This window comes from Narcine bancroftii, chromosome 4, assembly GCF_036971445.1.
Source record: "Narcine bancroftii isolate sNarBan1 chromosome 4, sNarBan1.hap1, whole genome shotgun sequence".
NCBI classification, from domain to species: Eukaryota; Metazoa; Chordata; class Chondrichthyes; order Torpediniformes; family Narcinidae; genus Narcine; species Narcine bancroftii.
Window position 1 is genome coordinate 77,885,879 of NC_091472.1, and position 27,738 is coordinate 77,913,616.

Here is a 27,738-nt window from a genome sequence, read left to right on the forward strand (position 1 = left end):
TTGATAATGCTGTCATCATTTCAGTAGTTCATTAAAATGAGAATTTGAGTATATATCATTACTGAGGTAATTAATGTGGCATTTTCATCCTTTTGGGCAAAAATAATTTTCACTAAATACCTAACCATTAGCAATGCATTTATTTCTACCAGTTGGTCATTCCTAAAGCAGTGCACTAATACTTTTATTTTTATTCACAAGTTTTATAAAACATTTGGAAATGTACATTTATTTAAATGTCTGTGAAATGAATCAATTTCAGCACGAGTTTAAAAAGAATCTCAGGGTTGTTTGAGATCATGTATGTACTCTGATAATAAATTTGAACTTTAATCCCCAAATAACCTACATTCAGCCACTTTTAATTTTATTTCATTACATTAATTAAGCAAGTAATCCATCAAAAAATGAAGAAAAGCACAAAACTCCTGATTTTTATTTCAGTTTTACTAATACAGCAAAGACAGATTCAAGCATACATGCAAAAACATTGTGAAGTAGTTCTGACACGAGATTAACTAAAATTGTACTTGATAGTTTTAACCTAATTTTAAATAATGCATGATGTCTATTAAACAACATCATGTAAGGAAATTTGTAAAAAAAAATCTTGCTTTAGTCAGAATGGAAATTAGGAAGGCAAGGAATGAATTTACTCCCAATGTTAGCCAAAATATTTGGAAGTCACTAAATTCTTTAGTTTTAATGCAGCAAGCTGATGTTGAACAAATTACATCCTCTAGCTTTAAAAAGGCATGCAAATTATTCCACTGAATAAAGAAAATTAGCAAAACCACAAAGTTCCCCCCTTCTTAGCAATATGAAACCCAGCTAACCAATTTGTGATGTCAGTACAGAATAATTTGAAGATATTCAAGTCAGTATCATGAATCACATGGACAGCTGTGATTTATCTTATTCATTTTAGGAAAATGAATGGCAAGCCCCCAAAATTTAATCACAATTTTTACAGCTCTAGCTACCCAGGCTGTACAAAGTTTGTTTATTCTGCCCATGGATGCATGGGTTTCCACTGGCTGCTTTGGTTTTATTCATTTATTTAAATTTACACATCTAGCACAGTCACAAGCTATTCGGCCCTTGAGTCCATTCCACCCAATTTCCCTACACCCCCAGTACAATTTTGAATGGTGGGAGGAAACCAGAGCCCCTGGAGAAAACCCACGCAGACTCAGGGAGAATGTACAAACTCCTTACAGACACCGCAGGATTCAAACCACAGTCCAGATAGCTGATGGTGTAAAGGTGTTGCCTACCTTTCAAAGATGTACATTGTTAGTAGGTTAATTGGTCGCATGTGTATTTGGGTGGTGCTGGTTTGTGCAAAAGGCAAAGTTGAGATAGCATCTCTTTTGCTCAAAGATGAGGGGAACTGATATTCCATGTAAATATGGATGGTAGAAGGAAATATTTTCCACAAATATCAAGCACAGCACCAAGATTCCACTATATTTGTTAACATATGCAATCAAAACTTTACTGTACTTAGACAACCTCCTTGCCTCCAAACTGAGATGGCAAGGTCCCATGGTTTCAACTTAACAGCAAAGAAACAAGGCAAGAAGTGAAAATGATTACTTAGTTTTAAGGATCAACATTTTCTCCGTTTCACAGATCAAATTTGTACCAAACAAAATTAGGTTCACTTAAGCAGTGTGGAACAACTTGCAAGCTGTTTTTTTTAATATCTTAAGGAAACTCTTTCAACAGATCCAGTTGTTTAATTCGAGATGCAAAATAAACTCTACTTTGTTGAATACTGACAATTGGCTAAGACAGCAGAAGCAACCAAAAGTTGTGCCAAATCCAATGAAGTTTTATTTTCCAAGAAAACAAATATGATTGTAACGATTTTTTCTTTAATTAATTTTATGAAACAGAACAAAAAAAACATCTGCTCAAAGAATCCATGAAAGGATAAATAATTTTAAATCCTGAGAGCTTAATGCATTGTCAGTAATTCAGTCAAGCCACAAAATGATGTGGCTTTTTTTTTTAAACAGTGGGTTTTTTTTGCCCTTGGCAAAATTGGAGATGCACAGGGATGTGGATGTTAGAATGAAAAAGATTAAACAGATTAGATCAAATTTGATTTCCACACTCAGCAAATCCTCCCATGAGCATTTAGTTTGTTGACACTAATAGCCAATGCTTGCCAGATTCTTTTGCACCAAAATAGTTTGATTATTTACAGCTAAAATCAAAAGGGACAAAAGATGGTTGCATGGTGTACGATTTAGATGACTAAAATCAAAAGAGCAGTTTTGAACATCACTATTTAATATTACTTCACAAAAAAATGTCGACTTAAGCGTTAAACATTAGCATTCCACATATGCTAATTAACCCCTACAAATGTCTAAAACTACATACATTACAGTCAATAATTTAGTACAAAAGATCCTACAGAACTCAAGCTTCTATACAGCAGAACAAGCCAGCTTTAAACATCCTCAATTATTGGAGAAACAGGTGTTTAGCAAGTGAACTTCTGTAAACAATCAACTATATTCAAGATGGTGTAAATTTATCACTTTGTAGTACACCAGAAATCATTTTGGTACAAGGGCTTTCCCGTTCCAAACTGTTCAATGTAGGCATATGCTAAAGAACCTGCTTTATGCTGTGAAACTGAAGTGGAATATTATTTTGTGATAAAGAAATATAAAATGTTTTATGTGCCCAATTTCTATTTTTTCTTACTTGAGCCTATTGATATTTCGCAGTAAAACACTCAGGTTCAAGTGAAATTACATTTACCTCAATCAACTGACAAAATCCTTTTGATTTGTCTGTAACTGAAACCTTTCAATGCTGTTTAGAAATAGGTTTTCTACAGGTAACAAAACTAGTAACTGCTTCAGAACCAGAATGAGCAAAATGATTTCAACAATTGAGCAAAAGTAATCACACATCATGCTCCTAAATTTAAACTCAAAGTTTTCTGCAAATAGTATTGAAACAAATTAAACTGTACTGAATCAGAATAACTATTAGTCATAATTGCCACAGTAGGTCGAATTGGAATACATTTATTCATCTCATTACAAGATTAATCAACTGTAAGTGTTTCTCATCTTTTAGCACAAACTTCAAAGTTGTCGGTAAACAGGTCCAGCGTAATGATTTTTTAATATATCGGGCAAGAAAATTTTGCATTTCAAAATGCTTGCTTTTAACAAATGCAAACTTATCAAAACCTGTCACAGAGGCAACATCACACACAAAAAAAAGTTGCTTTCCTCAAAGGATTACATAATTCAGGTTATGTGTCAGAACAGAAAATCCAAAACCCATGGAATTCAATATAGAAAACTAGCTTATAATTCTGAAAGATATCAAATGTCTTCCTACTATCAATTTACCCATCAGTTAATAAAATCATGTCCTTAATCAAGAGGTCCCTGGAAAATAAGTCGTACATATCCTTGTTCCCCAGTGAGCTGAGTAGAGCAGAAAGGACAGGCTGCATGGAAAGTGTGAGTGCCATGCGGAAGGGGGATTTGGGACCAATAAGTGGTAGTCTTTTCTGAGCACACATGTCCACAAGGGCTGAACGCATGGGTTGGAGGTCCTGCATCAACGTAAAAGCCAGCCTCACTCCCTAACCAGAGAGGGACATATGGGCCTAGTGATCGGCACATGGGGCACTCTCTCTCTTTTCCATCCCTCTCATCCTTGTTTCCCCAGTTGTGATAACCATGTACATGTCCACAATTAAGATACACCCATGGTTGCTTTTCATCCACGTCTTTCCTTTTCATACTGGGGAAAGCAAGTGTGTTAAATCCAACTGGGCACTGTGGTCTGGCTGCATTTATCTCCTGGCGAAGGGCTTCTAGGTGCTTTACTGTAGGAGTATGTGCAAGTCCTTCTGCAGTGCGCCAGAGTAACGTTGCTCCACAGAGATCTATTAAAGAACCATCCTGCAAAACGTTGCTTTCATTTTCAACCTGAGGCAAATGGAAGTGCATATTACAAGTTACTTATACTAATGATAAAATGTTTGTATCTTACTGCCATTATAAAGAAAGGTTTTTTTTAAAAATGTAGACTGGCAAATAGCTTCAATTTAACATACTAGCTAGCTCAGATACAAATGGCTGGACCTAGATTTGGCATAACTAATCTCAGATTTGGGAAGAGCGGGGGGAGGACACAGAGTTAGCTTCAAATCCACTTTAACCAACTGTTTCAAGAGTTTGGCATGGGGATGTTCATAGGGAATGGCATAAAATCAGTGAGATTTAAATGATATAGCGGGTATTTTTAATTCCTCTCTTGCATAAGTATAGCGAGACTTAAATTATCTTGCAACAAATTTCTTCCTGAAGGCAAAGCAGATTAATTTAAAACTCAATGGAGACTAAGTATCATTCCTATCTTGTCTTAGGAATTATTAATCATTGACAAAGTTTAAGAACAAATATTAGCAGCTATATGGTGGCAGTTGGGGAAATACAACTTCAGCCAGGTATGATCTTGTATCTACATCCACCTCCTTAACCTTATTGACTAATGATACAAAGGGTTCAGTACATATACCTGTACATGTTGAAAGTTCTAGGAGTAAGGCAGTTATATTAACAATCTGGAAACATTAAAATCAGAAATGTAATGGATCAAAAATAGCAGATAGCAGGCTATTAGCTTACATGGCAAATCTCAGCATTCAGCATCTTAACAATCATGTACTTAACATGAGGTAAATAGTAGCAACTTTGCTTGTGGGAGAATATGTACAACATTTCAAGTACATAGCAACTTGTATTTATTCAATTATATTCCAAATGGCTCGAACATTGCACTAAATTCAATACTCTGAATTTCGTGATATATAGATTTGAGCTGTTCAAATTTGAACAACAATAAAATCTCCATTATCTGGCACCTACAGGGATCGCAGATGTCAGATATGCAAATTTTCTGGTTGATTGAGAAGAATACATCGTTTAAAAGGCAAGACCATGCAAAATGTAAAGTAATTTTTTTAAAAACTCAGTATTGTAGATTTTAATTATGTAAAGTTCACTTTAATCAATGATTTGGATGATAACATGGTAAATGGGATCAACAAATTTGCTGATCACAAAGATAGGAGGAGTAGTGGACAGTGAGGAAGATTTTCAAAACTTGCAGAGGGATCTGGACCAAATGCGAGAGTGGGCCATTAAATGGATAATGGAGTTTAATACAGACAAATATGAGATATTGCATTTTGGAATAGGAAAGACCTTGGGATACAGGTACATTGTTCCCTGAAGGTGGCATTGGAGGTGGACAGGGGTGTAAAAAAAAAAGATTTTGGCATCTTGGCATTTATAAAGGAAAAGTATTGAATGTATGAGTTGGGAATGTTATGTTGAAGTTATTATAAGACATTGGTGAGCCAAAATTTCGAATATTGTGTGCAGTTCTCGTCTCCTAGCTACAGGAAGGGTATCACAAAGATTGAAAGAGTGCAGAGAATATTTACTAGGATGTTGCTGGGTCTTCAGGAGTTGAGTTACAGGGAAAGATTAAACAAGTTAGAACTTTATTCCTTGGAATGAAGAATAAGGGGAAATTAATTGATTTATAAAATTATGAGGGGTATAGACAGTAAATTTGAGTAGGCTCTCCACTGAAATTAGGAGAGATAAACACAAGAGGACATGGCTTTAGGGTGAAAGGGAAAGGTTTGGGGGGAACTTCTTCACTCAATGTGGTGGAGTATGGAATGATATGGTGGGTGCAGACTATCTTGAGTTAAGAATAATTGGATAGATACATGGATTGGAGAGGTCTGGAGGGTTATGGAATGGGGAAGTTATTGGGACTTGCTAAACAAGTCAGCACAGACTAGAAGGGCCAAATAGTCTGTTTTCTGTGCTGTAGCATTCTATGATTCTAGTAATTCCCATAACTTACCAAATTTAACTTCGAACTCCAATCGCAAGCACTGTAACTGTTGTGCTAGCCCTATGCTAACTGTGCCATCATCATAATTAACCCCTGCCAATTTTAAACTTTAAAAAAAACCATACTGTACATGCCGGCATATAGGACAATCGTCGCCACATCTTATTTGCCCTGCCAGCCTGACTCACCTCCATGCAAGTATCCTGGTCAGGCCCTTGGTGCATTCTACCATCTTTCTTGCGCTGACAACCTGGCTCACCTCCATGTAAGTGGCGATAGCGAAAAGAATGTGCGCATGTTAAGGAGCATTGCTACTTTAGAGGTGCAAACCTATGCGTCTCCAATGAAGTCTCAGTGCTTCTCTTCCCCCCTCCCCCCACCATCTGCCCAGTCTCAGTCATTTGAATCTTTCTATCTATTTATTTATTTTTGGCCAGTTGAGTGAATTCTAAAAAACAGGGATTTTACTGTCCAACTATTTTAATGGCAGACTTCCTTATTAAAACAATTATATATTGACTATACAGTATAGTGAATTATACAATTCAAGAAAATCTTTGTAATGTTATTATCAATGCACATACAGATGAATATTCCTTAAAGCCTACCATTTTTCCTCGTTGCTGTGCTGATCTAGTTTCTCTCAAAGTAAAGACATTGCCACAAACTGATATCTCTCTCCAGACTCCTGGTTTGGAATCTTCTGTAAATCCAAGCCTTGGATGCATCACAAGTACCCCATTTGTGGTTAAGCCATCCATTTGAGCATCAGAGGTTTTCCATTTAGCAGCCTTCTCCTGAAAGGAGAAGAAAATCATTGGGGCCCAAGTTTAAACCTAAAGATTACATAGACACAGTTTATTTTTCAAATTTGAACTTACTCCTAGGAATATATTTTTAAATGAGTCAAATCCAGCTGCAAATATCCTAGCAGTGTACGGAAGACTCCTTTCACATATAATGCGACATGCGAATCTTGATATGGTGCTTTGAGCAGACTGAGTATCAGCATTACTTTGACTTCCTGGTACAGTATCTGTCACCACAAAATCAATTGGACTTTCAGTTGATCGGCCAATCTAATGAAGAAAAACAGGAAAATAAAAATCCACTTTATCAATAATTTCACCCACCCCACCCCCAATCTAATATTAGCCAACTTTCCCAATACTTGTTGTTCAAATGACTGATCCAATCTGCAAAATCAGAAGAACATCTCAAAGCAGATGTACAAAGATGAGATAGTGAAGCTCAAGCTTTGAGTACTCACTACTGGTGAGCCGAGCAGTTCTTGTATTGAGGTGGTCTGAAAAGTACTGATTACAACTCATCTCAAAAATCAAGAGTGTAAAAAGTTACATAATTGGTAAATAAAGGGTAGATTACAGTTTTGAAGGAAGTTAGCCCCAACTTGTTTTCTTTTAAAATTCTATTCACCCTTTTTCCCTCTGTTTTTAAGATAAATTAACATTTTCTCCAAAATAATTCTTGAAAAACTATTGCTCTTTCAGTCTTACTTTCTTCCACCGGCCATAGCATTTGTTGCAAAGAGATACAACAATGATTGAACTTGAATGCAATGATCATACCTGGAATCTCTGGCAGAGAGCAAAATCCAAAGTTTAAAAAAAATACTGAGGAACAAATTATGTGGCAAGGAATTATTGAGAGAAGTCTCAAAAATTCTCAGAATAACCATTATCTAATCACCACAAGGATCAAAATCATATTCAACTGCAAATTGCTGAGAAACAAAATCAGTCGATCTCAGTTTACTGTCAGTAAGATAGATGACAGAGATAAGGTGATGAGCACAATCTCAAACATCTTGGATTTTGAGACAAGCAGCATTAATACTAATCTTATAGACTATCGATAGCCAAAAGAGGTACTGATTTTATTGCTAATTAGCACCTGGAAATGCCTAAATATGGGCACAATATGTTGATCAGACCATCACCACAAAATTAACCACAAGTTCTTTTGATTGAAGAATCTGTAAAATCACACATCCAAGGTGATAGTTTGTCTGCCCTTGGATCCAAAGGTATTGCTAAGAAGGCACAAGGTTTTGAGAGAAAACAGAATGTCTTTACCACTAGAGGATCTGCTGGTAGAATTCAACAACATGAAGAACAAAGTGATAGAAATCAGAAAATTAAGTCCTGAATCCAAACAAACAGAAACTATAAAAGGTATAAATTGCATAAATTTATTGTGGGTTAATAGTGGAAAGGAAAGGAAATTGATATTTAAAAATATACAAATTATAAGTTATTCAGGAGGCACAAAAATCAAAGACTGCTCAATCATGGCTAATAAAGTAATTGGAATCTAAGAGATGGCATAAAATACTTCCCAAAAAGTAGTAGGGAAGGATTGAGAACAGTTGAGAATTCAACAATGGAAGACAAAAAGGTTGAGAGGGACAATGGATTATGACATGAAATCATAACCCTGGGCGGCACACAGTTGGCATAGCAGTTAGCACAACCCCTTTACGGCGCCAGCATTTGGGACCGGATCCAGGTTTGAATCTTGCACCATCTGTAAGGAGTTTGTACATTCTCCACATGTCTGCATCGGTTTTATCTGAGGGCTTGTTTCCTCCCACCCTTCAAAAAATGTACCGGGTATAGGTTAATGGAGTGCAATTTGGAATGCTGTATTTTAAAAAAAAAGTAAATTACTGAAGACAATGCAGATCCTCTCCAGTCAGAAATTAGGTAAATAATTTGGAAAAAATGCAAAATAATTAAACAAATAGTTTGGAAGCGTCTTCAGAGAGGAGATACCATAGGGTATAAGTGCCCAGAAAGTAAGAATTTAAGGAATTCAACATCAGAAAAGAATGTTGAGAAAATTAATAGGCTAAAGGTGACAAATCCTCAAGTCTTAATAATTTGCATCCAGAGTAATAATGGAAGTTGGCCTAGAAATATGGATGCATTAAGTTATAAATGCACAACTCTTAACTCTGGCACAGCTCAACAATTGAAGGGTGGGAAAATAACTTTGAAAGAGGAAGATTTAAAAAAATTACAGACCTTTAAAACCACTATGGATGTAAAATTAAGAGTATGAGACCATACAAAGAAAAATACTTAATCTACAGTGGAAAGGATAAAGGGAATTGTTGATTTTAATTTTTTTGAGAGGTTCCATATAAGTGTTAGATTAGAAACAGAAAGCATGTAAAATGTCAGTAATGTGAATTCATTAACAGACACCTTGTTTCCAAGGTGGAAGGCAGCAACTCATGGGGAAAGGCAGGGATTATTGCTTGGGCCCCAGCTATTCATAATACATAATCACTGATGGGAGTGGTCTATAGACCACCCAATAATAACATTACAGTGGCACATGCCATAAACCAAGAAATATCAGACAAGCAAGGATATTACAGCAGTTATCATGAGGGACTTTAACACGCACATAGAGTGAATCAGATCGGTCAAGGCAACTCTGAGGAGGACTTCATAGAATGCATACATGATGGGTTCTGTCCAATGAGACAAAATTAGTGATATTGTAGTTAGGGATCCTCTTGGAAAGAATGATCACAGTATGACTGAGTTTCTCAGAAATGGAGGGTGCAATAGTTTAGTCTAAAACCAGCATGTTATGCTGAACAAGGGGATGAGGGAGGAGTTGGTTAGGGTAAACTGGGAACACAGGCTACATGGAGGGACGGTTGAGGACCAATGGAAGACGTTCAGAGATTTTTCAGTGCTCAAAAGCAAGGGCAATAAGGATGGGGGCAGCCAGCCTTGGATAACTAAAATAAAGGAAGGCATCAAACTAAAAGCTCATGCATATAGTCATCAAGAGCAGTGGGAAATTGGAGGATTGGGAAATCGTTAAAAAGCAACAAAGAACCAGAAAGCAAGCAATAAAGAGAGGAAAGGTAGACTATAAAAAATTAGCACAAAATATAAAAATGGACAAAAGTTTTTATAATTATATAAATCGCAAATGGGTGGCTAAAGTGAAGGTTGGTCCCCTGAAAGATGAGAAGGGGGAAATCTATATTGGGTAATGAGGAAATGGCTGCAGCTGTGAATAGATTATTTTGTGCCAGTAATCACGGTGGAGGTCACATTGAACATGCCAAATACAGATATTATGGATGTGATGGCAGGTGAGGATCTGGATGTAATAGGTAGTACTCAGAAAACATGAGGGTCTAAAGATAGACCAATCCCCTGTATGCATCCCAGGGTACTGAAAGAAATGGCAGAAGTTATAGTCAAGGCTTTGGTGATAATTTACCAAAATTCTCTGGACAGGTCCCAGTGGATTGGAAGACGGCACCATTATTCAAAAAAAGGATGGAGGAAAATAGCAGGGAACAATAGGCCAGTCAGCTTGACATCTGTAGTTGGGAAAATGCTTGAAGCTATCATTAAAGAAGAAAGAGCAAGGCATCTGGAGCAAAATGGATCCATCAGGCATATGCAGCAAAGGCAGACTAACTCAGTAAATATATTTAAGACAAGGTTGGATAAAACCATAGGAGAATTGCAAGATAAGGTGAAAAGGCAGGTAGGTGATTAAGGAGCCTATCATCAGATCAGCCATGACCTCAATGAATGATGGAGCAGGCTTGATGACCGGATGGCCTACTCCTGCTCCCTTTTCTTATGGTTCTTATAATAAATTATTTGGCAGTGGAAACAAAATTGGCAGCTGCAGTTTAAAGTCAATAAAATGTAATTTTTCCTCCACTTAGGTGCTATAAATAGATCAAAATCTCTGAATAGCAATAGACTGGAAAAGGGATGGTGGAGCATTTGAATACAGGAGCAGTTATTTTGAAAGGTTGCAGGCGCTGTGCTTGCAGTGCAATATTACTGGAGAAACTCAGCAGGTCACGCAGAATCTATAGGAAGCAAATGGATATAACCAATATTCCGCGCACAAGCCCTTTAACAAGGCATAAGCAAAAAGCAGGCAGGCAACTGAATAAAAAGGTGGGGGGGAGAAAGGAGGGAAGGGGGAGATGCAAAGACAGGCAGGAGAAAAAACAGCCGAGGTAATAGGGAGAGGGGATGGCTCTCTGAATGGAGGGGGAAGGTGGTGGAGGAAAGAAGATAGGGAAAGAGACATGGGAGGGGTTTAATGGAAACTGGAGAAGTCAATGTTAATGCCATCTGGTGGGAGAGTACGCCATGGAATATTTATTATTGTTCCTCCAATTTGTGGGTAATTTCTGTTTAGCAGTGGATGAGGTCATGGACAGATATGCTGGTTGAAGAATGGGGTGTGGCATTGAAATGGTTGGCCACCGGGAGATCCTTGTTATTGCTACCGACAGAGTGAAGATACTCAACAAGATAATTTACCAGTCTGTGTTTAGTTCTTCAATGTAGAGGGGGCCACAACAGGAACACCGAGTGCAATAGATGACCCCAGCATATTCATGTGAAGTGTTGTTTTACTTGGAAGGACTGTTTGGGTAGCCGAATGGTGATGAGGAGGTAATGGGCACAATTGTATCATTTCCTGCAGTCACTGGGGTAGTAGATATTGTTATGTTTTATATTGAATATAGATACGATTTTGGGAGATAAAATGTGGCAGGATTTTTTTTAAAATAAAGGTCACATCAAAACAGATCTCATTTAAAACACTGGACCTCTGCTCAAGCTTGACAGGCCAGCTCCGAATACATTTGGAAAAATTTTGGGGAATGCCCAAGTTACTTCACTAATGGATTGTGGTCTCTGCAACTCAAAGTTCAATTTTTCCCTTTCCTCTTCCATCCTCAGTTTCTCCAACTCCAATTGCAATTCAAAAGATCTATCCTCTATTTAAGTCTTTCTCAACAAATTTTCCCTCATTTATATTTCACTATAATCTTCTGTATTTGTATTTTCCTCATCCAATGCTTGACTTCAGTCAGTTGTAATGCCTTGGAAATAACCATCAGTTCCTCTTTTCTCTTGCTCTTCAGGTGATGGTTGTGACAAAAATGTATCACATCCATTGCTATTGTTTTCCACACACACAAGCTTTAAATTAGCTCCAATTTTCAATCTGAAAGGACGAGCCCCAAAATGTTACGAACCCAGAGGACCCAAAAACCCAGCAGCAATAGATATTCACTAAGACAAATGGTTACTTAAACAAATGTTGGTTTTATTATCTTTAATCATGAAAACAGGATTAAACCTTAACTTATTACTATTAACTTAACCTAACAACCCCCTTCTAATTCTAAGCGCATGTGTATGTAATGTGTGTGTAAGTTTAGAAATGTTCTTTAATTCACAGTCCAATCTCACTTCTCATTCCCCCCAGTTCACTAGTTTCAGACAATTCTTGTACCGTGCACAGAATTTAACATTTATGAATTTCACCAGGCTTTTAATCAGTCACGTCAGTGTCATGCCGAAGAAACTTGCCCCATCCCTCTTTCAGGTCACCAGAGTTCCTTTTTGTTTCCCTTATTTCAAGTGGAACATTTTACAGTCAGCCATCTCCTCCTGTATGGACCACAAGGGCTTTGACCAGGCTGAACTAAGAACTCACAACCCGTCTTCAAAATTAGGTTTTTCCACAAGTTTGCCAGCTTGTCCTGTTCCAGTCCCAGTTGCTGCTGCTGAACTGAATTCTCACTCTCTCTCTCTCTCTCTCTCTGAGAAAAGCTTGTTTTCCTTCTATGTTTGCAAAACCACATGACCCTCTTAGAACAGCAACCTCCACTCAGAATTATCAGGGCTAATTCTGAACCTAATGAGTTCTTTCACCTGTGGCATTTCAAAACAACAATCCATTGGTGAAGTCTCTTGGGGACTGGACTGTCTGGCTTGAGCAGAGTTCCAGTATTTTAAATGAGATCTGTTTTGAAGTGTTTGTATGTGACCTAAACTAAAAAAACCTGCCACAATTTATCTCCCCAAAACATATCTATCTATATCACACACACACAACATATTCTGTCACAGTACTGAGGGGACAATTAATTGGAATATACGGACAAGGGATTCATAAAGGGAGCGGTCCCTGTGGAAAGCAAAGAGGGGAAGATATGTCAGTTGATGGGATCATATTGTAGGTGGCAGAAATTGTGGAGGATCACATTGAATACAGTGACTAGTGACGTGCTCACTGAGGACAAGGGTAATCCTGTCCTTGTTATGTCTAGGTGTGGAGGGAGCCAGGGCAGTTCTGTGGGAATGCAAGAGATTCAGATAAGGGCGGAGTTGATGGCAGAAGAGGGGAAGCCATGATTTTTGAAGAAGGACATCTCAGATATTCTGGAATGAAAGACCTCAACCTGGGAGCAGATGATGGAGGTGGAGGAATTGAAAGAAAATCCTTACAGGGGAATGGTGTGAAGAGGTGTTGTGGAGATAACTATGGGAATTGGTGGATTTGTAGAAAATTCTGTAGTTTCTCCCCCAACCAAGTGAATTTGAGGTCAGGGTGAAAGTTAGCAGCAAAGTGGATAAAGTTGATGAGCTCATCATTAAAATGCATGAGGCAGCATCAATGTAGTCATCAATGCAGCAGAGGAAGAGCTCTTTTAACAATGTTAATGAAAATAGAGTTTTATTACACATTGCTATATTTATATATTTCACTCTTTGATATATTTAATATTTGAAACTGATCACTTAGGCATATGATTAGCCAAAAATGTTAGAAGACTATGCAAGTGTCAATGTTGGATTGTTCATACTTTTAGAACACAATTGCATGAAATCTAACTTTTAAATATTACTGTACACTCCCAATTCCCAGAATAGTCTTGATGTCAATGAAGCTACAAATCCTCTGCAGCTTACTTCAACTTCTAATAATTTGAAATTATTTTTCAATGAATTTCTTTTTGTTACTAGTCACAGACTGAGTGGTATTGTCAAATAATAAAGTAAATCTATTGATGAGCAACTAATGCTGTTAACATCATAAATGATGATCTAGAAGACCATAGTCTGAGAGTATATAGAAATGTTTTTGGGAGATAAATTGGGAAAGGTTTTTTTGAGTAGATCACATGCAAATACTTTAAAACAGATCTTATTTGAAAAACTAGAGACAGTGGTTTCTCACAGCTCAAGAGACGTCACTAATGGATTATTGATTATCAAGGGAACAGATGAAAGAGCAGGCTGGAGCCGCTGCTGTCTGAAAGGAGAATTTGCTGTTCAGACAGACAGAGAGGCAGACAGAGAGAGAGAGAGAGAGAGAGAGAGAGAGAGAGAGAGAGAGAGAGAGAGAGAGAGAAGATCATACAGTGTTTTTTTTTTTATTTTTTATTTTTCACACCATAAATCACATTAACCATGGTACACACTTTTTCCTTTTCACACATATACAGTGCCATTTTCTCCCCCCCCCTCCCGTCCATTTAAGGTATAAAATCTAGGATACATTAAACCAGTCAGACAATGTTGTCATTCAATAAAAATACACCAGAAATTCTACTGAGTCCATTCTTTTCATTTCCTTTTCCTTCCGTTAACTTAGGTAATGATTGTCCCCGGTAGGTTTTCGCTATTGTATTTAATGTAAGGTTCCCATATTTGTTCGAATATTTCAATATTATTTCTTAAACTGTTATTTTTTCTAATGGAATACATTTATTCATTTCTATATACCATTGTTGTATTTTCAAATTATCTTCCAATTTCCAGGTTGACATAATACATTTTTTTGCTACGGCTAGAGCTATCTTAACAAATCTTTTTTGTGCATCCTCCAAATCAATTCCAAATTCTTTGTTTTTTATGTTACTTAGGAGGAAGATCTCTGGATTCTTTGGTATATTGTTTTCTGTTATTTTATTTAATATCTGATTTAGATAGAAGATCATACAGTGTTGAACAGGAAGTTTGGAAGATGGCCTAGACACAGCCCTTGTGGTTCATGCAAGAGAGGACTGGCTATCTAATGTTTACTTGGATTAAGTGAAACAGAAAGGAACTCTGTGGTGGCCTGAAAGAAAGAGTTATCATTTGGAGAACTCTGAGGGGGCATGTTTCGTCAGCAAGACACTGAGGTGACTGATAGAAGTACATCAGTTATGGATGTCCTGGAACAACATAACTCTCTGAAAACCAACAAGAACCTTCTTGAGCGGTAACCATTTACCTTTCGAGCACCAAAGCTTGGTGAACTTTATACATGTTAAATTCTGTGCACAGTGTAAGAATGGCCTGGAACCAGTGAACTTGGAGGAATGAGAAGTGAGATTGGACTGTGAACCTAATAACTTTTCTGAATTTACACACACATTACATACATGTGTGCTTAGAATTAGAAGGGGTTTAAGTTAGGTTAGTTAAGTTAAAGTGTGATTCTGTTTTCATGTTTAAAGATAATTAAAAGCAACCTTTAAGTTACCATTTGTCTTGGTGAATATCTACTGCTGCTGGGTTTATGGGTCTTCTGGGCTCGTAACAATAGTCAATAAGAGTTAGAACCTTACAGATACATTAATTACAAATATGTATATAAAGTTCTAAGATACTATGGCACCTCCTGGACTACATCCTGGTGCGAGAAAGTGACAAACAAGATGTGCTCCACACCAGGGTCATGCCTAGCGCGGAATGCCACACTGACCACCGGCTGGTTCGCTGCAAGCTCAACCTTCACTTCAAGCCAAAGCCCAGGAACAATAAAGCCCCCAGAAAGAGGTTCAATGTTGGAAACCTGCAGTCAGACGAAGCGAGAGGAAACTTCCAGGCAAACCTCAAAGCAAAGCTCGACGTTGCAACCCGCCTCACGGACCCGTCCCCTGAAACCCTCTGGGATCAGTTGAAGACTACCATACTGCAATCCACTGAAGAGGTACTGGGCTTCTCCTCCAGGAAAAACAAGGACTGGTTTGACGAAAACAGCCAGGAAATCCAGGAGCTGCTGGCAAAGAAGCGAGCTGCCCACCAGGCTCACCTTACAAAGCCGTCCTGTCCAGAGAAGAAACAAGCCTTCCGTCGCGCATGCAGCCATCTTCAGCGCAAACTCCGGGAGATCCAAAATGAGTGGTGGACTAGCCTCGCCAAACGAACACAGCTCAGCGCGGACATTGGCGACTTCAGGGGTTTCTACGAGGCTCTAAAGGCTGTGTACGGCCCCTCACCCCAAGTCCAAAGCCCGCTGCGCAGCTCAGACGGCAAAGTCCTCCTCAGCGACAAGATCTCCATCCTCAACCGATGGTCAGAACACTTCCAATCTCTTTTCAGTGCCAACCGCTCAGTCCAAGATTCCGCCCTGCTCCAGCTCCCTCAACAGCCCCTAAGGCTAGAGCTGGATGAGGTTCCCACCCTGGATGAGACATATAAGGCAATCGAACAACTGAAAAGTGGCAAAGCAGCAGGTATGGATGGAATCCCCCCAGAAGTCTGGAAGGCTGGTGGCAAAACTCTGCATGCCAAACTGCATGAGTTTTTCAAGCTTTGTTGGGACCAAGGTAAACTGCCTCAGGATCTTCGTGATGCCACCATCATCACCCTGTACAAAAACAAAGGCGAGAAATCAGACTGCTCAAACTACAGGGGAATCACGTTGCTCTCCATTGCAGGCAAAATCTTCACTAGGATTCTCCTAAATAGAATAATACCTAGTGTCGCCGAGAATATTCTCCCAGAATCACAGTGCGGCTTTCGCACAAACAGAGGAACCACTGACATGGTCTTTGCCCTCAGACAGCTCCAAGAAAAGTGCAGAGAACAAAACAAAGGACTCTACATCACCTTTGTTGACCTTACCAAAGCCTTCGACACCGTGAGCAGGAAAGGGCTTTGGCAAATACTAGAGCGCATCGGATGTCCCCCAAAGTTCCTCAACATGATTATCCAACTGCACGAAAACCAACAAGGTCGGGTCAGATACAGCAATGAGCTCTCTGAACCCTTCTCCATTAACAATGGCGTGAAGCAAGGCTGTGTTCTCGCACCAACCCTCTTTTCAATCTTCTTCAGCATGATGCTGAACCAAGCCATGAAAGACCCCAACAATGAAGACGCTGTCTACATCCGGTACCGTACGGATGGCAGTCTCTTCAATCTGAGGCGCCTGCAAGCTCACACCAAGACACAAGAGAAACTTGTCCGTGAACTACTCTTTGCAGATGATGCCGCTTTAGTTGCCCATTCAGAGCCAGCTCTTCAGCGCTTGACGTCCTGCTTTGCGGAAACTGCCAAAATGTTTGGCCTGGAAGTCAGCCTGAAGAAAACTGAGGTCCTCCATCAGCCAGCTCCCCACCATGACTACCAGCCCCCCCACATCTCCATCGGGCACACAAAACTCAAAACGGTCAACCAGTTTGCCTATCTCGGCTGCACCATTTCATCAGATGCAAGGATCGACAATGAGATAGACAACAGACTCGCCAAGGCAAATAGCGCCTTTGGAAGACTACACAAAAGAGTCTGGAAAAACAACCAACTGAAAAACCTCACAAAGATAAGCGTATACAGAGCCGTTGTCATACCCACACTCCTGTTCGGCTCCGAATCATGGGTCCTCTACCGGCACCACCTACGGCTCCTAGAACGCTTCCACCAGCGTTGTCTCCGCTCCATCCTCAACATCCATTGGAGCGCTTACACCCCTAACGTCGAAGTACTCGAGATGGCAGAGGTCGACAGCATCGAGTCCACGCTGCTGAAGATCCAGCTGCGCTGGATGGGTCACGTCTCCAGATGGAGGACCATCGCCTTCCCAAGATCGTGTTATATGGCGAGCTCTCCACTGGCCACCGTGACAGAGGTGCACCAAAGAAAAGGTACAAGGACTGCCTAAAGAAATCTCTTGGTGCCTGCCACATTGACCACCGCCAGTGGGCTGATAACGCCTCAAACCGTGCATCTTGGCGCCTCACAGTTTGGCGGGCAGCAACCTCCTTTGAAGAAGACCGCAGAGCCCACCTCACTGACAAAAGGCAAAGGAGGAAAAACCCAACACCCAACCCCAACCAACCAATTTTCCCTTGCAACCGCTGCAATCGTGTCTGCCTGTCCCGCATCGGACTTGTCAGCCACAAACGAGCCTGCAGCTGACGTGGACTTTTTACCCCCTCCATAAATCTTCGTCCGCGAAGCCAAGCCAAAGAAAGAGAGACTATGGGAAAAAAAGAACCACATAAATCAAAACAAAGATGTGAAAAAGATTTAAATATACAAATTCAATAAGTTTGTTCAAGATTGTGCCAAGAGAGTGTAACAAATACAATTAATGTTAGATATCAAATGTATAGTATATATATATATATTTTTTTTAAAAAAAAAATCATTTGTATTATTACTCCATATAAATTAAAAGGATTAAACACTAATTATTCAGATATAATGTAATAAGGAAGTAGGGACCTTTGTACACCCAGTTTGGTCCTGTGTTAAAGTGGAAACATCTTGGAAAGATTGGAGTATATTATTAGAACAAATTATGAAGATAAAAATACAAAAGGATCCAAGAATATTTTTACTTGGTAATATATATGAAGATGTGAAATTGAAGTTGGATAAATATCAAGAAAAATTTTGTAATATAGTAATAGCAGTAGCAAAAAAAATGTGTAGCAGTGATGTGGAAAACAGAAAAAAATTATATTGATGGACAGATGGAACACTGAAATACTAAATTGTATACCATTAGAAAAAATTACTTATAATTTAAGGAATCAGATTGGTTCCCAAATCTTATAAAAATTCTCATATGGAATTTGTTAATAAAAACCCATCCACATCCACTCCTCTCAATCAATAATCAGGAGATACAATAGTTATATCAAGAGAATATGATTAGTGAATAATATATAGTCTAGGTGTTTTCTTTTTCTTTTCATCTTTGGAGGAGGGGGATGGGGTTTTGGGGAAAAATACAAAATATTTTGTATCATCTTGCATTGAATAATATTGTATTATCCATACAATAATGATATAGATACAAATGATAAATAAAATTTTCAAAAAAACTTCTCAGTTTAATTTGTTAGTTTAATGATTAAGTGTGTGAGAACTCTTATGGAGTCAAGGAAACTTGGCTTTTTAGAACACTGACCAGATCACTTTCAAATATATGTGCATTATAGCTTCTATAAAAATTGAAATGTTACCTGAAACATATCTGTATTGTTGTCATGTGTATATTCCACCACCACTGTCTGAGCTCGAGACAGTGTATATGAAATGCTGTGTTGGTCCTTGTTGCTTATTGCCTATACAGAATAAATTGTAAAGAAAAGTATATAACAAAAGATTTTTCCAGAAATAAATTTGCTCTTTGGCAAATGTTAAAGATAGCTTTGTGAAGAAACACAGTAATAGCTCAGTGGTTAGAGCACTGGTCTTGTAAACCAGTGATCTTTTATCTGTTACTTCTAATGGAATGCCATTGAATTAAAAACCTGACTACTACCATCAGTGATGCTGCCTGACCAATCAAGAATTTACTGCATTTTCTACTTCCATTTCAAAGTTTCTAATACTACTAAAATATAGCATCACAAGCTCCATCTTCTCCTAAGTTTGGATTCAAATGTAACAGAAATGCAGAAAACAGAAGAAATATAAACAGCCATGTACTATTAACTCTGAAGAATCCTTTGAGGACTCCCAGCTGATCTTGAACATGTTCTCAACCCCACTCCAGCTAGTGCAAGTTGTCTCTTATTCACTTACAATATAGGCAGGGAGCATCTAAGTATGGAATAATAAATCTCTGCAGAAACTAACAGCTAGAAGCTTTCCAGTTCTTATCCTACATATTGTCAAATTCTACAGTTGTAATTTTTGTCACTTCCTTCAAGAGTATCCTGGAATTAAAAAGCACCCAACTTCTTTCTTCAATGATAAATTGGTTCCATAAAAGAACTCTATTATCTTCTGCCCCAAGTTCCCAAATGCCAAGTTCTTATTAATTTACTTGTTTAGAGAAAAGGGAAAATATGATCACCACAATCTCCTTCACATTTACATTCCAACAAATAAATGTCAAGCTCAAAACCAAAGTTAGTATTCTTGCTCTGGTCCACTTAGTTTGCCCAGTGTATAAAGCCTCAAAAATAAAATACAAAACTAATAGTTAAACATATGGCATTTACATACTTTCTCTGCTTGAGGTGTACAGGTGACATGCACTGTGCTTGGTTTCACACCATTTGGTTTTGGTCTTTTGAATAAAGCAAATCTGCTTTTTCTTCGTCCTCTGTCTCCATTTGGCAGAGATCCATTGTACCTTATGGAATAGAAAACCAACTGTAAATAAAAATGCAAATAATTCTTTCAGAACAAGTTTTAATAAATACATTGAGCTCTGAATGCCAGAAGCCCATGCCACACCTGCTTAATCATGTTCTGATTTTCTTAGTACTAGTAGAGAAAGTTAAGAATTTTGAAAAATGTACATTGTAGTACAATGACTTCAGAAAACAAGGAGATAAAGAAAATCACAGAAATTCAGCCATACAAATTCTTGGAACCACATTTAAACATACCGAGAGCAGTGAGAGTATTCTCTCGGCAATGGGAAGCACAAGCTTATTAATGGAAATTAAGAACTTGTGAAACTAATATGGCAGACAAGCACAATCACATGAGTTCTTCAACAGATTCAACAATGGTAAGGAATGTTGGGCCTGGAGGATAGAAAAAAAATGTTCCTGAGGGAGGCTCATGTAGAAATGCAAGGGCTCTGGGAGAAATATTTAAAATATACTTAGCAACAGATGTAGTGCCAGAGAATTGGAGGGAAGCTCATTTTGTTCTGACATTGAAAAAGAATCCCAAAATAATTGTGGAAATTATAGGCTGGTGAGCCTCAAGTCAATGGAAGGTAAATTACTGGAAAGGTGTTCCAAGAGATCATATATGCAAGAATTTGAATAGCCAGGTCTTGATTATGGATAGACAACATGGTAGGTCGAGCTTAACCAATCTGAAATTGCTGAAGGAAAGACTATGGATGTTGGCTGCATGGACTTTAGTAATGGGAGGTTGTCAGGAAGGTTCAGATGCTCAGTATTCAACATTGACTACAGGAGAAGCCAGAGAATGGTAGTGGATGATTGCTTCCCAGAATGAAGGCCTGTGACTAGTGGTGTGCTTCAGGGATCAGTGTTGGGACCATTGTTATTTGTTATCTATAATCATTGATCTGGATGATAATATGGCAAATTGGATCATCAAGTTTGTAGATGACACAAAGATTAGAGGTGTTGCAGACAATGAAGAAGGGTTTCAAAGATTGCAGAGGGATCTGAACCACCTGGAAAAATAAGCTGAAAAATGGCATATGGAATTTAATGCAGACATGTGTGAAGTGTTGCATTTTGGAAGGACAAATCAAAAAAAGGACATACACAGTAAATGGTAGGGCATCAAGGAGTGCTGTAGAACAGAGGAACCATGAATACAGATACACAATTCTCTGAAAGTGATGTCACAGGTGGATGGGGTTGCAAAGAGAACTTTTGGCATATTGGCCTTCATAAATCAAAGTATTGAGTTCAGGAGTTGGGATGTTATGGTAAACATGGGTGAGGCAAAGTTTGGAGTAATGGGTGCAGTTTTGGTCACCTAACTGCAGGAAAGATATCAATAAGATAGAAAGAGTGCACAGAAGATTTACTAAGATGTTGCCTGAACTTCAAGAACCGTGTTACAGGGGAGTGTAGAAGAATGAGGGTATATTTGATAGACGTATTTAAAATTATGAGGGGGATAGACAAAGTAAATGTAGGTAGGCCTTTGCCACTGAGGGTAGGTGAGATACCACTCAGAGGACATGGGTCAAGAGTGAAAGAGGAAACATTTAGTGGGAACATGAGGAGGAGCTTCTTCAGAGAGTGGAACAAGCTGCCAGCTGGAGTGATGAGTGCAGGCTCAATTTTGACATTTAAGAAGGATCTGGATAGGTACATGGATGGGAGGGGAATGGAAGGCTATGAACTAGATGGAGGTCAGGGGGACGAGGCATAATAATAGCACAGCCTAAAATGGCTGCAGGGCACGTTTTTGTACTATAATGTTGTATGGTTCTATCTCTCAGATTATAAAGCTAGTATTTGGTCTTCACAAATGACTATTCCTGCTTAACTCACGAGTTCAGAATTTTGGTGGCTGGATACAGGATACAAATGGAATTGCTGTTTATACTAATGGCAATGGAAATGGCAATAAGAGGCATACACCTGCTTTGCATTTTAAAGTTTCTACATTAATTTGTGTGCAAATAATTTCTCTTCGCCACCACTGCATGTTTCTCCGTCTTTTCCTTAATTCTGGGTTACTTTCAAAATTGTCAACTAAAATAGAAAACATCTTCAATCTACCTTTTGAAAATTTCAAACTTTAAATATTACTCAAGCAGCTTCAGTTGGATCTAATATTTAAAATATACACACAAAAAGGGATCAATTTATTGTGGTTGCTGATGGCAATTTTTTGTTATAAAAATCTGTTTTAAAAAAAAATTACTGCTAAAAATAAAATAGTAAAATAAAGATGTCCACACTGAGCTTCCCTGAAAACAAAAGAGACACTTTTAACCATCAGCCACCGACATTTCTATAGCACCCAACAGGGAAAATAAAATGCCTCATGCTTTATGACAGTGTTATCCATGAAAAGTAGGCTGGACCAAATAAGGTAACAGCGATTTAGACAGTGAAATCCAGTGAGGGAGGTGGATTTTAAGCAGGATTTCAAAAAGGTTTGGAAGTAGTCTCTTTCTGCAGGAAAATCTTAGATTCTTTTATCAATCCTTTACTTTTCTTGAAAGTAAAAAATGCTTACCCTAAAACAATGATTTCGCCATATTTAATGGGTGCTTTTGTGGAAGAAGAAAGATTTTCTTGATCGGGAGAAAACATTAGCCGAGTTAGGTGGTTTAAACACTCAGTTTTTATTTTCAGAGCTTAGAATTTCAGAGCTTGGAATTTTTACATGTTTTCATTATTTGCTTTTAAATGTTCCTGCAAGAAGAAGAAAAAACAGCAGTTTACTACAATTTATCCCACAAGATAATTAGCTTGCATTGGTTGTAAGCAAATATCAGAGAGAGAATAATTCCAAAAATTCACAAATGTTTGATAAAGAAAATTCATTCATGAATACTTTAAACTTGTGATGAAGTTGAGCCAACACCTCAAAAAACTACTATAGAAGCACAGATGGAATCTAAATGAAGGGCAGTTTCATGCACTTTAAGTCTCAAATTAAATCCTCCAGGTTATAAATGCACACATGCAAGACAAAGTGAATTACATTCTAATGCTACTTTTCATTATCCTCCAAGTTGCAGAAGACCACAAAAAATACTTAAGTTGCACAAATGTTTTGGAAAGAGCTAAATAGTACATAGTAAGCTATTGATAATCAATTAATTTTAATGATGCAAATGGTCTGTAGGACAACTCCCAAACTCTTAAAATTAGTGACCTACTTCCGTTACAGACTGCAGAGAATTTAGCAAGTAACATTGCCAGAACGTAGTGGCACTCAGGGCAAGGCTTCCCTGTCCATGGACAACATCGCCGTCTTCAGAGTGGACACACATTCAGTCCGCAGATTGATTAGCAGGTGCAGCAATTTTGAGTCTACATCGGGTGCTTTGGACAGAAGAGTGAGGCAATGCTTTTCGGTAACTAGTCTGACTGGTTCACCATCCCTTTCGTAGTCAGATTTGATGACTTAAAAATGTTGGGGATCTGCTTTGGAGGGGCCAAGGTATGCAATAGAATTGGTCGGCATGAATCACAAATCCACCAGAAATTGATCGCTTCTCGGCCTTTTAGCTAAGATCAAGTGAAGTCCACCAGAAATTGAGTTTGTGGCACTGCCTCTCAATAAAAGGAAAGAACTTGGTCATTAGGAGAGAGGTGCTCTCAGAACTGCTGTACATGGTGCAGGTGTGGCCTATCCCCCACATTCCACTCTAGTGGTCACGAGCTGTCTTCCGGTTCATGTGGGAATACAAGATGGAAAGGGTCTGAAGCGTCATTGTGTTCAAGTCGCTAGACAATCAGGCCAATGAAACACCCAACCTGACCCTCAATATGATGACCATCGTCAGAGTGTGGCTAAATAAGGCTGTGCATTGAACCAAAGTATGAGAGCACCAAGTGCCATTGTGTGCTGAGGTTCTACCTGTCCCCGTTGCCACGCAATGCCTCAGTCAGCTGGGCTTTGCCACACCACCTATCCTGCATGGAAGATTTTCCAGACAACACCTTTGACTAAAACCCATCAGGCAATGGTCAGCAGGAACATCCTGCACACAGGGAGATAAGATTCAACAGACAAGGTAGGGTAGCTCCCATCGCACACCGTCCAGATCATCTAGCAGAATGTCTCACTGCGAGTGCTAACAAGCACCAGGATTTGGCTTGGCTGGTGGTGAGGGGAGCCCACCAGGAAGATTCTTCCTGTACAATGGGAACATCACCCACAATGCAATTTGTCCCCGAGATGACTGCAGTTGAGAGGAGACAATCACCCACCTCTTTGCAGAATGCAGATTTGCTAAGATTTGCGTGGAAAAGGATACATGGATCCTTGACATGGTTCATCCTCAGCAGCATAGTGACAGAGGACTCTGATTTATGGACTGTTCTTGGTGAGTCATCCACAACTGCTGGAAGATCATCAAATCTGTTAAAGATAGGAGGAGTCACGTGATGGAGTAATGGCCAGTCAGGAAAACCAGCCCTCTCCTGGAAAATAGGAAAAAAGTTAGGAAAAATCAAAAATAGAATATAAGAAATACAAGATAAAAGATACAGAGAAGAGAAAGAAGATGGTTTCCAAGAAGGAGAAAGTAAAAACAACTGGGGAAAAAAGTAGAAAAGTCGCCGAAGAAAGGCGGCAGCCTTACCTGCACGAAGGAACAGGGCGCTGTGGTGGCGAGGAGCACACGACTCTCGAGGTCAGTGCCTGCCCTGCAGAGTAGTGACCCACCAGCCGGTGCACTATAAAAATGGCTCTCGGAGCCAAACAAAAGTGCGCAACTGTGCAAACAAAGGAGAAAGAGGACACTGGCGGGAGGGGGTCTCGGCAGAGAAGCAGGCTGTCACAGACCAAGCAGCTGAGGGACGCCCGACACCAGGGATCTCAGCTGGAGGACAAGGATGACAGCAGAAGAGGGAGCGACAAAACAGACGTGGGAGATAGACAGAGGGAAGACTGACAAGACCACCAACGTCAGGAAGCACAACAGACGAGCAGCCCAGGAAGAGAGGCCCAGCAAGAAGGGGCCTGACGTAGAGATACAAGTTGCTTATTAGAAAAAGCAGAAGAGACACAGACAAAAAGAAAAAGACAAACACAGATACAGACACAGAAGACCAAGATCTTCATAGAGAAATAAAAGGTAAAACTGATGAACAGAATATAGATAAAGTCTTTTTTGAAGAACAAATGAGATCATTAAAAGAATGGTTATCAGTAGAGTTTAATGCAATTAAAAGGAAAATGAAAAGAACAGAAGATAAAATGTAAAGGTTAGAACTGGTAATGACAGAAATAGGGAAAAGAGTAGAGAATGTGGAAGAGTGGGAAACAGCTGTAGAAATGAAAGTAAATGACTTGAGAAAAATTGGAAGAAAGTGACAAAAAGATTAAAGAGACACAAGAGTTGTTATCTCAGAAAATTGATATGTTGGAAAATTATAGTAGGCGCAACAACAAAAATAGTGGGCCTGAAGGAGGGTGAAAAAGTCACAAACATGAAGGAATTTATAAAAGGATGGATCCAGAAGGTCCTGGGAACAACAGAAATGCAGGAAGAAATGGAAATAGAAAGGGCACACAGAGCATTAGCTCGGAAACCACAGACACATCAAAAGCCAAGATCCATCTTAGTAAAGTTTTTGAGATAACCGACAAGAGAAAATATACTGGAACGGGCAAGGAATAAAATTAGAGAAGATAATAAACCATTGGAATACAAGGGTCAAAAAATATATATTTTTTTACCCAGGCATAAGTTTTGAACTCTTAAAGAGGAGGAAGGAGTTTAATACAGTGAAATTGATTTTATGGAAAAAAGGTTATAAATTTATGTTAAGACATCCAGCTGTGCTTAAAATATTTAAACCCGGGGAGCAAAACAGACTGTTCTCAGATCCAGAGAAAGCGCAAGAATTCGCAGAATGTTTGCAGGACAGGAGATAAAGAGATGTAACAAGAATGAAGAACAGCGATAAAGTATATATAAAGATGTAAAAACATGTGTATATGTAAAGAACTAAAGAGGGAAAAGAGAAGAAAAGGAAGGGAGTGGGGGGGGAAGAGAGCTTTGTTATATGTGATAAAAAAGTGTTTTCTGGAGAGGGCTGGGTAGAGGGGGAAATAACTGTCACTGCAGAATCAGTTGATGCTGCGAATGAAAAGGGGAGTTGTGGTTGCCCGGCAAGGGGTATGGGGCAACTCAGAGAGGGGGGGAACTTTTGGGGTTAAGGTATTAGTAGATGTGGGAACTGCGGGGGTTCTTTATGTCTTAAATGTGTTGTCGTACTTTAAGTGTAATAAGAGAGACTCTAAACATTAATGGAATACATAACCAAATTAAAAGAAAGAGGCTACTAAATTTATCGAAGAAGGAAAAAAATAGATATAGCATTTGTGCAGGAAACGCATCTAACTGAAGCAGAACATAAACAAAAGAGGGACTGAGTAGGACACATAACGGCAGCATCCTATAATTCAAAAGCTAGAGGTGTAGCCATACTAGTTAACAAAAATGTACCAATCAAAATAGAGGAGAAAATAATAGATCCGGCAGGAAGATATGCAATGATAAAATGTCAGATATACATTTTCCAAATTTTGGAATTTGCTCAATATATATGCACCTAACAAGGAGGATCAAAAGTTTATGCAGGATATTTTTTTTGAAGATGGAGACACACAAGTAAATATATTGATAGGAGGGGATTTTAACCTCAATTTGGACTCAATGTTGAATAAAATTGGACAAAAGACAAGTAAAAAGAATAACATGCCAAATTTATGGTTAAATCAATGCGGGAAATGAAACTTATGGATATATGGAGGAGTCAACATCCAAGAGAGAAGGAATTTTCATATTATTCAAGTAGGCACAAAACTTACTCAAAGATTGATATGCTTTTGTTGTCGGCCCATATTCAAGGGAGAGTTAGGAAAACGGAGTATAAAGCTAGATTGCCATCTGATTTTTCAGAGATAGAGATATTGGTCTATATGATGCTGATGTTAATGGATCCTTCCCCGTCTTTGGTATTACTGTAATTATTGCTGTCTTACATGAATCTGGAAAGTTTTGTTTCTTCTATCTGGTTCATTACTTCCAAAAGAGGAGGAATTAATAACTCTTTAAATGTTTTATAGAATTCTATTGGAATCCATCTTATCCTGGAGTTTTATTGTTCGGTAGCTTTTTTAATATATCCTGTACTTCCTCTATTTCAAATGGTTTTATCAGTTTGTTTTGTTCCTCTTCTTGCAATTTCGGCAGTTCAATTTTAGCTAAAAATTCCTCTATTTTATCATCTTTCCCCTCGTTCTCAGTTTGATACAATTGTTCATAAAATTCCTTAAAATTTTAATTAATCTCTGTTGGATTATATGTAATTTGTTTGTCCTTTTTCCTTGATGCCAGTATCGTTTTAGCTTGTTCTGTTTTAAGTTGCCAGGCTAATATTTTATTGTGTTTTTTTCTCCCAATTCGTAATACTTTTGCTTTATTTTCATTATGTTCTTCTCCACCTTGTACGTTTGTAATGTTTCGTATTTAATTCTTTTGTCCGCCAATTCTCTCCTTTTCGTTATATCATCCCCTTTTACCAATTCCTTTAGTATATATCAGATTTTTACCAGACAA

At 38.5% G+C, this 27,738-nt stretch overlaps 1 protein-coding gene across 1 annotated transcript in view; it reads right to left on the bottom strand.

Annotated features, from left to right (window-relative positions):
- Nucleotides 1-413: 413 nt before the first annotated feature.
- LOC138760719 (E3 ubiquitin-protein ligase pellino homolog 1) overlaps nucleotides 414-27,738 on the bottom strand; it is a 67,603-nt gene continuing 40,278 nt past the window's right edge. The window contains exons 2-7 of the mRNA XM_069931715.1: nucleotides 22,671-22,849; nucleotides 19,983-20,112; nucleotides 18,992-19,093; nucleotides 6,804-7,001; nucleotides 6,531-6,719; nucleotides 414-3,974 (exon numbers count right to left, since the gene is read on the bottom strand). Coding sequence (XP_069787816.1) covers nucleotides 3,411-3,974; nucleotides 6,531-6,719; nucleotides 6,804-7,001; nucleotides 18,992-19,093; nucleotides 19,983-20,112; nucleotides 22,671-22,747 — 1,260 coding nt within the window. The 5' untranslated portion in view covers nucleotides 22,748-22,849 and the 3' untranslated portion in view covers nucleotides 414-3,410. The remainder of the gene's footprint in view (nucleotides 3,975-6,530; nucleotides 6,720-6,803; nucleotides 7,002-18,991; nucleotides 19,094-19,982; nucleotides 20,113-22,670; nucleotides 22,850-27,738) is intronic.